Here is a 13,811-nt window from a genome sequence, read left to right on the forward strand (position 1 = left end):
AAATGTCTTCTAAATCCTACAGAGTTTTCTGAAAAACCTGTTTCTATGTCAGTGGTGCTCAACCTTTATCATGTCAAGGACCCCCAAAAATATCTGGATTTGGCCGCCAACCCCCATCTGAAAATATGGTGTTCCAGGGACCCCCCTTCCCCCCCAGAAGCAAAGATTTGAGTTGAAAACATTCGCTCTGAAAGAATATATATTCAAAGATTTGCGATTTTCACAATTTTTCAAAAATAGCAGACCTACGAGCTCGTAGCGCGGCACTCGGTGCCGCGCAGAAACCAAATGCCTGTACTGTATAATGTACGCAGAACATTATTTACTTTATCATTACATTATAAAATGTACCTATAAAATGTTTTTCAAAGAAAATTGATATATATTTTTTCTTTTCTGCCTTTATTGATAGATATAAGTGAAGATAGACTGGAAAAAGGGAGAGAGAGAGAAAAGGGGAGAGACATGCAGCAAAGCGAACGGGACTCGAACACACAACGCGCTGTCAGGCCAGAGCCTAGATGTGGCATGGGCCCGGACCACTAGGCCAGCGGGCGCCCCAGTATTGATAACATTTGAGTACTTTTGTTCTGTGGTGAGATGCCAGTCAGAAGTCCTGCAGTGTTCTGTGGTGAGATGCCAGTCAGAAGTCCTGCAGTGTTCTGTGGTGAGATGCCAGTCAGAAGTCCTGCAGTGTTCTGTGGTGAGATGCCAGTCAGAGGTCCTGCAGTGTTCTGTGGTGAGATGCCAGTCAGAAGTCCTGCAGTGTTCTGTGGTGAGATGCCAGTCAGAAGTCCTGCAGTGTTCTGTGGTGAGATGCCAGTCAGAAGTCCTGCAGTGTTCTGTGGTGAGATGCCAGTCAGAAGTCCTGCAGTGTTCTGTGGTGAGATGCCAGTCAGAAGTCCTGCAGTGTTCTGTGGTGAGATGCCAGTCAGAAGTCCTGCAGTGTTCTGTGGTGAGATGCCAGTCAGAAGTCCTGCAGTGTTCTGTGGTGAGATGCCAGTCAGAAGTCCTGCAGTGGCGCAAGAGGCGACCATGGACCCTGCAACCTCCTGCCGATGAGAGAGCTTTAGTGCATGATGGGCACTGGAACAACGGAGAATGTGGGAATATGGCGAGTTGTCGGTTCATTAAGGTCAAAAAGGTCACTGTCCTGTCCTCATCCCTCCTTGCTCTCGCGTATGGTGTCCACACTCTGGGCTAATGTCTTGAAGGTGGGTCGCTGAGATGGATCATTGCTCCAGCACTCTGTCATCATCGTCTGAATCTAAAGGGGGCGAGAGAGAGAGAGAGAGAGAGATGGTAAAAACTAGAGATGTCCTGATACTGTATCGGTATCGGTACTGTATCAGGAGTAAGGGGTTGACACTATGGCAGGTGAATAGTGGACATTTGAGTGAGGAGTCTGCTATAAACGAGATACATAGCTAGATAGCTATAAACACAACACGAGATATATAGCTAGATAGCTATAAACACAACACGAGATATATAGCTAGATAGCTATAAACACAACACGAGATATATAGCTAGATAGCTATAAACACAACACAAGATATATAGCTATAGCTAGCTATAAACACAACACGAGATATCTGGCTTTGTCCCCCCTTCTCTCTCCACACAGTATAACACGTACACGCACGCACGCACGCACGCACGCACGCACGCACGCACGCACGCACGCACGCACGCACGCACGCACGCACGCACAAATATTATACACACGTGTGCAACACACAAATATTATTCTCTGGTATCGGGTATTCAGTGTCGGCTAACACAGAAATTGTGGGATCGGATCGGGAGCAAAAAAAGGGTATCCCTACATCCCTAGTAAAAACATAAGAGAGGCAGTGGGGGCCATTAATTACACTCATAATGCCAATTAAATCCATATGAAGAGATTTTAGTTGCATATAAGGTTGTCAGACTTTATGATTCATACCACTGTCCCAAAGCAGTTGAAATGCATTCAAGTTGTATGTTTGCAAGTTGGCACGACTCAAGTAAATCTCATTAACTGTCCTGATATGTGCCTGTTCTATACCACGGGGGGTTTTGCCATTGTTCCCTGATTCTGCTCAGCATTCTGCTTCGACAAAATCCAGAGAACATCTCCCAGAGCAGAGCCTTAACGCCAAGTTGAAAGGGATCGTGATTTGTAATATTTCTTTCATTTATCTTTTGGTTTTTTGAGCTCTATTGCACCAAAAAAACATTTTAACATTCAGTAGACTTTCTGTGGTCTGGAGTTTTCTGCCTCAAACAGATTTTCCTGTGGTCCCAGCTCAAAAGGCTTCAGAACACACAGAGGAAACCCCCAGAGCACAGAAAATCCAAGGAACCTGACCGGGTTTTAAACAAATATTATTTCATCCTGTAGACAAGCAGTGTGTTTCTGTCATTATAAATAAATGTAGGCCCACACAAGCCAGGGGCGTATCCACACCTGGTCCTACTTGGGCCTAGGCCCAGGTATTTCCGAACTCGGCCCAGCAAAAAATAAAAAATAACTTTTTTTTTTTTTTTTTTTTAAATAGATGATGACAGTAGCGTCATTGCATAACATAATGTGAATGCAATCACTGCATTCAATTTAGCAAAATATGGCAGTTGGTGTATTATTATTATTAATTTTCCTATTTGGATCCGTAGCCACTGGCACTGCCTAGTTTGTCCATCTGTACCTGCATAGATTGATTGGTCATGCCTGCCTGATGCCTGTCATCATGTGCTTGTTGATAGAATGTGGCAGATTTGTTTGTCTTCACCCCAGAAACTTGTGTCTTTGTTTATGATTAAATATAAATGAGAAGCCTCTCTGAGAGTATCCTAAATGTTAGCCTCACAATGTCAAACGTCTATTGCAAAGTTTTTGTAAAGAAAGGAAGTCTGCAGTCCCTAGAGGAGCTAGCCTACTGTAGGCCTACAACAGTCCCTAGAGGAGCTAGCCTACTGTAGGTAACAGTCCCTAGAGGAGCTAGCCTACTGTAGGTAACAGTCCCTAGAGGAGCTAGCCTACTGTAGGCCTACAACAGTTGTATCCTGAGGACTTCAGCTTTACTGGGCAACTCCACAACAGCGTCCGCCCTTGATTATGGATTACTACGTGTTTGAAGACATCAAAGGTCAGAATTGAATTGTAATTTTTGCTGAATGGATTTCCATTGATTGTGCCCATGTTGTCTGCTGCTATGCTATGGGGTGCTGGTGCTATCTTGCTAATTTGGAAGTGAGTTGAAAGAAACTAGCTGTTGTTACACTCTGCAGTCTTCAATACTCAACACTACACTTATACTTCATAGTAGGCTGCCTGGGAGAGTGTGCTAGCCCGTCTCCGGACCCCCCGGGTTGAGCTCCTTTGGACCCCTAACCCGTAGGTTCCGGTATCACCGGCTTCAAGCGACATGGGATGCAATCTGATTTACCCTGATTTACCCCTGTGCTGCGGTGTGGGTGTCACGCTGACATATTCCAAAATAAGCATATGAACGCTATAGGAGACAACGAACCTTCTGACCCACCCCGCGAACGGCTCAGAAGCCGTTAAGTATTTTTAATGTTTGTACGACCGTTTTGGCAGCTCTGAAATTCTCTCTTCGGTCCCTCCTTGTTGACATCTCGGTTGGCTAGCTGCGCCTACGAGGCGCGTAGGGAGGCGCAGCTAGCCAACCGAGATGCTGGAGGCGGTACAATGGGATGTCAACAAGAGAGAATTTCAGAGCTGCCAAAACGGTCGTACAAACATTAAAAATACTTAACGGCTTCTGAGCCGTTCGCGGGGGGGGTCAGAAGGTTCGTTGTCTCCTATAGCGTTCATATGCTTCTTTTGGAATATGTCAGCGTGACACCCACACCGCAGCACAGGGGTAAGTCAGGGTAAATCAGATTGCATCCCATGTCGCTTGAAGTCGATGATAAGGAACCCTACGTAAAGTCATCAAAATGTCAGAAACTTTAACGTAGGGTTCCGAAAGGAGCTAAGAGTGTGCATGTTGTTTTATGGTTGTTGAGGAGTGCTCCTATGTCCAGCTTTGAGGGTTTGTGTAAACACAAACATTGTGTAAACACAAACATTGTGTAAACACAAACATGGAATGCCATTGACAATGGATGGTCAGCTTTGAATGTTTGTGTAAACACAAACATTGTCTAAACACAAACATTGAAGACGAAGGTGCGATTTTTAGTTTACATTTGGGAATGTGATGTGATGAAGTGTCTTGTAGCAGCCTGACATTACACCTGTCAATCTCTAAGACACCTGACTTCATATTTTTAGGGACAGTTATACTGACCTCCTCGGGGCAGTCAGTGGTCAGGGGCAGTTCTACTGACCTGCGCGGGGCAGTCAGTGGTCAGGGGCAGTTATACTGACCTGTGCAGGACAGTGGTCAGGGGCAGTTCTACTGACCTGCGCGGGACAGTGGTCAGGGGCAGTTCTACTGACCTGCGTGGGACAGTGGTCAGGGGCAGTTCTACTGACCTGCGTGGGACAGTGGTCAGGGGCAGTTATACTGACCTCGGGGCAGTCAGTGGTCAGGGGCAGTTCTACTGACCTGCGTGGGGCAGTCAGTGGTCAGGGGCAGTTCTACTGACCTGTGCAGGACAGTGGTCAGGGGCAGTTCTACTGACCTGCGTGGGACAGTGGTCAGGGGCAGTTCTACTGACCTGCGCGGGACAGTGGTCAGGGGCAGTTCTACTGACCTCCTTGGGACAGTGGTCAGGGGCAGTTCTACTGACCTGTGTGGGGCAGTCAGTGGTCAGGGGCAGTTCTACTGACCTGCGCGGGGCAGTGGTCAGGGGCAGTTCTACTGACCTGCGCGGGACAGTGGTCAGGGGCAGTTCTACTGACCTCCTCGGGGCGGTCAGTGGTCAGGGGCAGTTCTACTGACCTGCGTGGGACAGTGGTCAGGGGCAGTTCTACTGACCTGCGCGGGACAGTGGTCAGGGGCAGTTCTACTGACCTGTGCAGGACAGTGGTCAGGGGCAGTTCTACTGACCTGTGCGGGACAGTCAGTGGTCAGGGGCAGTTCTACTGACCTGTGCGGGACAGTGGTCAGGGGTAGTTCTACTGACCTGTGCGGGACAGTGGTCAGGGGCAGTTCTACTGACCTGTGCGGGACAGTGGTCAGGGGCAGTTCTACTGACCTGTGCGGGACAGTGGTCAGGGGCAGTTCTACTGACCTCCTTGGGACAGTGGTCAGGGGCAGTTCTACTGACCTGCGTGGGGCAGTCAGTGGTCAGGGGCAGTTCTACTGACCTGCGCGGGGCAGTGGTCAGGGGCAGTTCTACTGACCTGCGCGGGACAGTGGTCAGGGGCAGTTCTACTGACCTCCTCGGGGCAGTCAGTGGTCAGGGGCAGTTCTACTGACCTGCGTGGGACAGTGGTCAGGGGCAGTTCTACTGACCTGTGCAGGACAGTGGTCAGGGGCAGTTCTACTGACCTGTGCGGGACAGTCAGTGGTCAGGGGCAGTTCTACTGACCTGTGCGGGACAGTGGTCAGGGGCAGTTCTACTGACCTGTGCGGGACAGTGGTCAGGGGCAGTTCTACTGACCTGTGCGGGACAGTGGTCAGGGGCAGTTCTACTGACCTGCGCGGGACAGTGGTCAGGGGCAGTTCTACTGACCTCCTCGGGGCAGTCAGTGGTCAGGGGCAGTTCTACTGACCTGCGTGGGACAGTGGTCAGGGGCAGTTCTACTGACCTGTGCGGGACAGTGGTCAGGGGCAGTTCTACTGACCTGTGCAGGACAGTGGTCAGGGGCAGTTCTACTGACCTGTGCGGGACAGTCAGTGGTCAGGGGCAGTTCTACTGACCTGTGCGGGACAGTGGTCAGGGGCAGTTCTACTGACCTGCGCGGGACAGTGGTCAGGGGCAGTTCTACTGACCTGCACGGGACAGTGGTCAGGGGCAGTTCTACTGACCTGTGTGGGGCAGTGGTCAGGGGCAGTTCTACTGACCTGCGTGGGACAGTGGTCAGGGGCAGTTCTACTGACCTGCGTGGGACAGTGGTCAGGGGCAGTTCTACTGAGCTGCGTGGGACAGTGGTCAGGGGCAGTTCTACTGACCTGCGTGGGACAGTGGTCAGGGGCAGTTCTACTGACCTGCGCGGGACAGTGGTCAGGGGCAGTTCTACTAACCTGTGCGGGACAATGGTCAGGGGCAGTTCTACTGACCTGCGCGGGACAGTGGTCAGGGGCAGTTCTACTGACCTGTGCGGGACAGTGGTCAGGGGCAGTTCTACTGACCTGTGCGGGACAGTGGTCAGGGGCAGTTCTACTGACCTGCGCGGGACAGTGGTCAGGGGCAGTTCTACTGACCTGCGTGGGACAGTGGTCAGGGGCAGTTCTACTGACCTGCGTGGGACAGTGGTCAGGGGCAGTTCTACTGACCTGCGTGGGACAGTGGTCAGGGGCAGTTCTACTGACCTGCGTGGGACAGTGGTCAGGGGCAGTTCTACTGACCTGCGTGGGACAGTGGTCAGGGGCAGGCAGCCTGTATCCCTGTTGAACCAGCAGCTCGATCAGGTGGTACACAATCATCTGGCCCTGCTTGTCGGTGCCCATCTTGTCCATGAATACCTGCACAGGAAAAAAGGTTGTTTTGCGCGGGTGATGAATAAAATGATCTGAAAAGGCATCTGCTAATATTTATATATATTAACTGTTAAACCATTTAGACCTGAGGACGATTCTACACATGCATGGGTTTCTGAAAAACCCTATGTTTCTATATGCAGACCGACCCCCATCTGAAAATATGTTGTTCCAGGGAGCCCCCCAGAAGCAAAGCTTTGAGTTAAAAACCCTATGTTTCTATATGTCAGTCGTTCTCAAACATTTTCATGTCAAGGACCCCCAAAAATATGTAATTGGCCGCCGACCGACCCCCATCTGAAAATATGTAGTTCCAGGGACCCCCCAGAAGCAAAGCTTTGAGTTAAAAACGTTCGCTCAGAAAGAATATGAGTTCAAAGTCAAAGGTTTGCGCCACATTTTCACTATTTTTCAAAAAATAGCAGACCTGCAAGCTCGTAGCGCGGCACTCGGTGCCGCGCTACAAGCTTGTAGATCTGCTATTTTTAATAATGCTTAACCCCTAAACATAATGCTTAACCCATTTTGGGCGGGAACCCCTTTTGATGTTATGCTTTAGCTATTGAAAAATAGCAGATCTACAAGCTCATAGCACGGCACCGAGTGGCGCGCTACGAGCTTGTAGGTCTGCTTTTTTGAAAAATCGAAGAACGACTGACATAGAAACATAGCTTTTTCATGTGTTCCCGTCCAGAATGTTCAGTGCCACCTGGTGAACACCAGTTTTGGCCCTCGTTGCCACCGAAGCCCATTATAAATAAAAGAAAGAAAATTAAATTCTATTGTGCATGTAATGTGCATGTCATCACCTGACATGCAGATTAAAGCAATTTTCAAAATATGGATAAAAAAATTAAAATAAAAGTTTTTGATTTTTTTTTTAAAGGCGTCCAAAGGCGCCATTGGCAACGAGGGCGTCACGGGAAAGGCGTCCAAAGGCGTCACGTGGCACTGAGTGAGTTTTTAATCTGTTGAGAAGGGTGAGTACAGTATGTACAGTAGGCTATGTACAGTACAGTATGACGTACCGCTGGCGGGCTGCAGTTCTTGTCGCTGTGAGTGAACAGCTCATAGAGAACCATATGTACAGTAGTATGACGTACCGCTGGCGGGCTGCAGTTCTTGTCGCTGTGAGTGAACAGCTCATAAAGAACCATATGTACAGTAGTATGACGTACCGCTGGCGGGCTGCAGTTCTTGTCGCTGTGAGTGAACAGCTCATAAAGAACCATATGTACAGTAGTATGACGTACCGCTGGCGGGCGGCAGTTCTTGTCACTGTGAGTGAACAGCTCATAGAGAACCATATGTACAGTAGTATGACGTACCGCTGGCGGGCTGCAGTTCTTGTCGCTGTGAGTGAACAGCTCATAGAGAACCATATGTACAGTAGTATGACGTACCGCTGGCGGGCTGCAGTTCTTGTCACTGAGTGAACAGCTCATAGAGAACCATATGTACAGTAGTATGACGTACCGCTGGCGGGCTGCAGTTCTTGTCACTGTGAGTGAACAGCTCATAGAGAACCACGCCGAAACTCCACACGTCCGACGCCACGGAGAACTTGCACTTGGTCAGAGACTCTGGGGCGTACCTGTAAGACACACACACGCGCACACACACGCGCACACACGCACATGCACACGCACACACACGCACACACACACAGTACACTACTTTTAACCACTGTCTGTCATCCCGGCGTGACTATATCTTGGGGCGTGTCATTATAGGCGAAAATAAACCAAAAATGTTGCAAAACAATTGCATACATTTCTCAAACCTTTTCAAAAAAAGGGCAGACGAGCTTGTGGATCGGCTCTTTTCAAATAAGCTGAAATATAAAATTGGCCTTAAGCGATTAAGATCCACTTGATGTTGAGTGAAGAGGATGTTGGCGAGACGATAATACAATAAGCAGAGAAACTGAACAAGTCTCCGTGCACAGGAACAGAGAATCTCATTTATGCCCTTCTGTGGATTTCTTTCTTTCTGTTCTTTCTTTTTTTACAATTAATTTATTGCATTTTTCCAAATCCAAAGCAGTCTGTTACAGGAGCATGGTACGATTGGTATGTCTTTAACCCATTTAGACCTGAGGACGATTCTACAAATGTCTTCTAATTCTAAATCATGACAGTTTTCTGAAAAACCTTATGTTTCTATGTCAGTGGTTCTCAAACTATTTCATGTCAAGGACCCCCAAAAATATATGTAATTGGCCACCAATTACTTCTGGGGGGTTCCAGGAACCCCCAAGAAGCAAAGATTTGAGTTTAAAACGTTCGCTCTGAAAGAATATATATTCAAAGATTTGCGCCACATTTTCATATAACTTAGCCTATGACTAAGTTATATGGCACATAGGGCTCATGTGGTGTGGTGTGGTCATGGGCGTGTTGGCAGCTTTCCCCTAAATTGCTATTTTGGTCACACACATTTGGGAAAGCGACAGTGGAGTTTAAAACCACCCGTAATGCCAAATTAGTTTGGTAGAGCGGCGCACGGTGCGCTCCTCAATGGAGATGTCCAGGCACAGACTAGTCAGGTTGCCTCATCTCTCCTTATGCTCCTTTTGCATCTCTTTTTTCCCCTATAATCAGCAGAAGTGAGTGCCTGCCACTTCCTTGTGTCCATTGTGTTTATATAATTGTATAGTCAAAGAAGTTATTTGTGCCAGGCATTGTGCAGCAGCGATTCCATTTGCTCGTTCAGTTCATCACCCCATAGCGCAGCAAATGGGGTTTAATCTGATTTACCCAACTTTCCTTTTCGCTTCATACCGTTCCGTAGAGACGGCCTACACGCACGATCTATATACTAAACGAAAGCCCTACTTTCGTAGTTTACATAGAACTTTGAATTTAAAAAAATGGGTGTTGTGACTCAATGAAAATATGAGTGTTTTTGGCTCTGTGCGGGATGGGAAAAAAACCTCTAATCTTTGCTTCTGGGGGTGGGGCAGGGGGGGGTCCCTGGAACAACCTTTTCAAATGGGGGTCGGTGGCTGCAATTACATATCATTTTTGTGGTCCTTGACATGAAATATTGAGAACCACTGATATAGAATCATATAGGTATTTCAGAAAACTGTCTAAATTTCGATGTCGGGCCTAAATGGGTTCATCTATTGCTGAGGGGACATACATACATAGACAGACCCATAGACAAACCCCATCTAGATACTATAGCCATGCCATCAAAATCCTCACCAGAAGATGGGGCTTTCCCCAGGTTCTTTGACAGTGTAGTACTCCTTGTCCTGTGGCAGGACCTTGGTCAAACCAAAGTCTCCTATCTTCACCCTCAGCTCCGTCTCAACCAGAATGTTCCTCGTGGCTAAGTCTCTGTGGATGTATCGCTTAGTGGCGAGGTAGTCCATACCCTGGAGGAGAGACGTAACAACGCATAAATGTCATGTCAAGTGAACACAGTTCCCACTTAGCCCGCTAGCATTTATTGACAAATCATGATATAATTCACGCCAGCATTTTATCCCAGTTGAGCTCTTATTTTGAAAAGCCACATTTCCAGACTTCCGCTACTGAACATAATCTAGGAAGTTGAACGGGTCCTGGACAACTCTTGTTTTCCAAACGGATCTAAGCCGGTGCAGTGGGGGCCTCCACATCGTCGGCTCTGTGCCGTCAAATAAACCTTGTTTTGACCAAAAATGCCATCTGGGACAAGGAATAGGAGATACAGGCGATTGAAAGAAACAGATAGAATGGATGATTATGGTGTTGATGGGCGACCCAGTGTTATGACAACAACAGCTAGTGTTAGTCTAGTTTTAGTCAACTAAATGTCATGTGATTTTAGTCGACTACATCTACGGTTGATTTAGTATTGTATTTGTATTTTGGCGGGCGTTAATGCCGTCGTAATGGCTGATTTTACACTTGTGGGCTTGTAGATCGGCTATTTTCAGCATGCAGTGTAAAATGACTTATACTGGATCTCTTGTCCACTAGTCACTTCCTAACATTTTAGTCTCGTGTTTAAAGTTATCTTCTTCATTATTGGCCCATAGCACTTACCCTACCCCCTTAGATAGCACTTTTTAGACTTGAAAGACATATAGCATGTCATGTAGACAGCACAATAATTGCATTGTATGTAGTCATAGCACTTCATAGTACAGCATAGTATAGTTAGTATATATGTATAGTTTATATGTATAGTGTCATTATATAGATATGTTCTAGTTACGTTCTTAGCTTATGCATGTGTCATGATAAATGCATTTTATATATGTGATGTATTCCTATGCTTTTTTGTTCTTGCTTAATGTAAATCGCTCTGGATTAAGAGTGTCTGCTAAATGCCTAAATTGTAATTGTAATCTTCTATAATATGAACTAAGCGTTACTGTACCTTGCATATCTGTGATGCATAGTGCAGCAGTCTCTTGGCGTCAAAGCGGTCCTTATTCTTGATGAGATAATCTCTCAGACTGCCGTAGGGAAGATACTCCATGATCAACCTCAGGTTCCTTCGCCCTGGAACCCAGACAGAGAACAATTAGATAATCTCTCAGACTGCCGTAGGGAAGATACTCCATGATCAACCTCAGGTTCCTTCGCCCTGGAACCCAGACAGAGAACAATTAGATAATCTCTCAGACTGCCGTAGGGAAGATACTCCATGATCAACCTCAGGTTCCTTCGCCCTGGAACCCAGACAGAGAACAATTAGATAATCTCTCAGACTGCCGTAGGGAAGATACTCCATGATCAACCTCAGGTTCCTTCGCCCTGGAACCCAGACAGAGAACAATTAGATAATCTCTCAGACTGCCGTAGGGAAGATACTCCATGATCAACCTCAGGTTCCTTCGCCCTGGAACCCAGACAGAGAACAATTAGATAATCTCTCAGACTGCCGTAGGGAAGATACTCCATGATCAACCTCAGGTTCCTTCGCCCTGGAACCCAGACAGAGAACAATTAGATAATCTCTCAGACTGCCGTAGGGAAGATACTCCATGATCAACCTCAGGTTCCTTCGCCCTGGAACCCAGACAGAGAACAATTAGATAATCTCTCAGACTGCCGTAGGGAAGATACTCCATGATCAACCTCAGGTTCCTTCGCCCTGGAACCCAGACAGAGAACAATTAAAGCCTTAAAGATGGAGTGCCGTGATTGTTTTTCCAATTTGAGTTGTTTCCCTTTGTATTTAGGGTTTCTTCCTGGAGGCTGAAACCTTGACAGTCAAACGTGCCAATGAAAAAAACAACATTTTAACAAATACTGTAGGCCTACACCTTTTTGGAAAAAAAACCTTCCTCCTTGTATAACAATAAGACCTGATGATCATGTTTTAGGGTGGAAAAAAATCATGGCACTCCATCTTTAATGCCAAACAAGGGTAAAGTCCTTTGGAATTAACCTCCAAAACAACTTGAACAGCCAAAGTGATCGCAATGCTATGCTATGCTATGCTATGCTATATGCTATGCTATATGCCGTCTCACCAGCACTGTAGCAGACCCCCTTGTATTTGACAATGTTCTCGTGCTGGAGGGATTTGAGGATCTCGATCTCCCTCTCAAAGTCCCTGAGGTGCTCCGCCGTGCTGTGCTGCAGCTTCTTCACCGCCACCACCTCCCCCGTGCTGTCCTGGAGAGGGTCATAGCGGCACATCTCCACACTGCCAAAGTTCCCCTGAGAGAGAGAGAGAGAGAGAGTGATAAGTAGGGATATCCCGATTCACTTTTTTTCACTTCCGATCCAATCCCGATACCTCAATTTCTGTGTTAGCAGATACCGATACCGAATACCGTATACCGATATATATATATAGCTATCTAGCTATATATCTCATGTTGTGTTTATAGCCATCTAGCTATATATCTCATGTTGTGTTTATAGCCATCTAGCTATATATCTCGTGTTGTGTTTATAGCCATCTAGCTATATATCTCGTGTTGTGTTTATAGCAGACTCCTCACTCAAATGTGCACTTGCAGTTTGGGCAACTCCAAAGCAAACTCCACATGTCCCAACATTTTATTTACCTGCCATAGTGTCAACCCCTTACCCCTGTGACGGATCGGTGGTGGCATATTCACCGATACCGATATGACACGATATGACCAAATAAGGGCCGATCCGATACTTTTCCCGATACCGATACAGTATCGTGACATCTCTAGTAATAGGTGAAGAGTCTAAGACATTAATCTTCTAATGTGAAATCCATATTGCACTGTAAATAAGTAATCCGTGAACAGCACATTCTTCTGTTGCAATGTAATAAACAGTAAGACCCTGAGGGCGAGAAGCGAAGGGCGAGGTCACGTGCACATGCACATCCGCCTGGGTGACGGCAGACTGCTGGGCGAGCGCTGGCGCTTTGGGATGGGGGGGGTCAGATCAACATATGGAATGAATTCTGTACTGGCCATATATGGAGCGTGTCTTGAGTGTACAGTGTTTTTTTTAAAAAACTCTTTATTTTATGAATGTTTGAATATGCAAGAGACACAAAAGACAAACAAGGCATACATTAAAACAAAAACATCAACAGAAGAAACAGAATAATTAAAAAAACAAACAAACAAACAAACAAACAAATGAGGTCATGGGATGTACAGCAACAAGCAACATCAATACATATTACATACTTTTGGATTCATTGACAACCGGAAAGACACAGCCCATATTCACTCCATATCCGCCCCCCCCAGCTAAATACTCTATCCATTTCTCCCATCTTCTTTCACCCAGCTCTTTTTGCAGTCTTAAAGAATAGGTCATCTGTTCTAGGAGATGTAGTTGTTTCACAATGTTGATAAATAGGTCAGCAGTAGGACACTTCTTTTGTAACCAATTTCTTGTAATAGCTTTTTTGCTTGCTACAAGTAAAATCTTAAGTAAGTAGGAGTCATCCTGATTTAGCCCATCTGGGAGTTGTCCTAGGTACAAAGATGTGAATGTATCATCTATTCCAAAACCCATAATGTTTGAGATAAGTGTTGTCACTTCCTTCCAAATGTGTTGAATTACAGGACAAGACCAAAAGACATGTGCATGATCAACCACTGTATCTCCACATTCTCTCCAACAGTCCATATGGTTGCCAGTCTGTTTGGACTTCTGTTTTGGAGTAATAAAGAAGCGAATCTGGTTTTTCCAACAAAAGTCTCTCCAAATCAAGGAATTAGTGGTCGTTGATTGCGTTTTCCATGTATTCATCCATACT

The 13,811-nt window shown here is 46.5% G+C and overlaps 1 protein-coding gene across 3 annotated transcripts in view; it reads right to left on the minus strand.

Annotated features, from left to right (window-relative positions):
- Positions 1-384: 384 nt before the first annotated feature.
- The window catches only part of LOC306939173 (tyrosine-protein kinase JAK2-like), a 65,439-nt gene continuing 52,012 nt past the window's right edge, over positions 385-13,811 (minus strand). For all 3 annotated transcript variants that reach the window (XM_079523698.1, XM_079523699.1, XM_079523700.1), the window contains 6 exons: positions 12,082-12,271; positions 10,980-11,104; positions 9,815-9,987; positions 8,079-8,196; positions 6,471-6,587; positions 385-1,267 (listed from right to left, as the gene is read on the minus strand). In XM_079523698.1, coding sequence (XP_079379824.1) covers positions 1,160-1,267; positions 6,471-6,587; positions 8,079-8,196; positions 9,815-9,987; positions 10,980-11,104; positions 12,082-12,271 — 831 coding nt within the window. In that variant the 3' untranslated portion in view covers positions 385-1,159. The remainder of the gene's footprint in view (positions 1,268-6,470; positions 6,588-8,078; positions 8,197-9,814; positions 9,988-10,979; positions 11,105-12,081; positions 12,272-13,811) is intronic.

The sequence above is a fragment of the Electrona antarctica genome (assembly GCF_951216825.1).
Source record: "Electrona antarctica genome assembly, chromosome: 16".
Taxonomy (NCBI): Eukaryota; Metazoa; Chordata; class Actinopteri; order Myctophiformes; family Myctophidae; genus Electrona; species Electrona antarctica.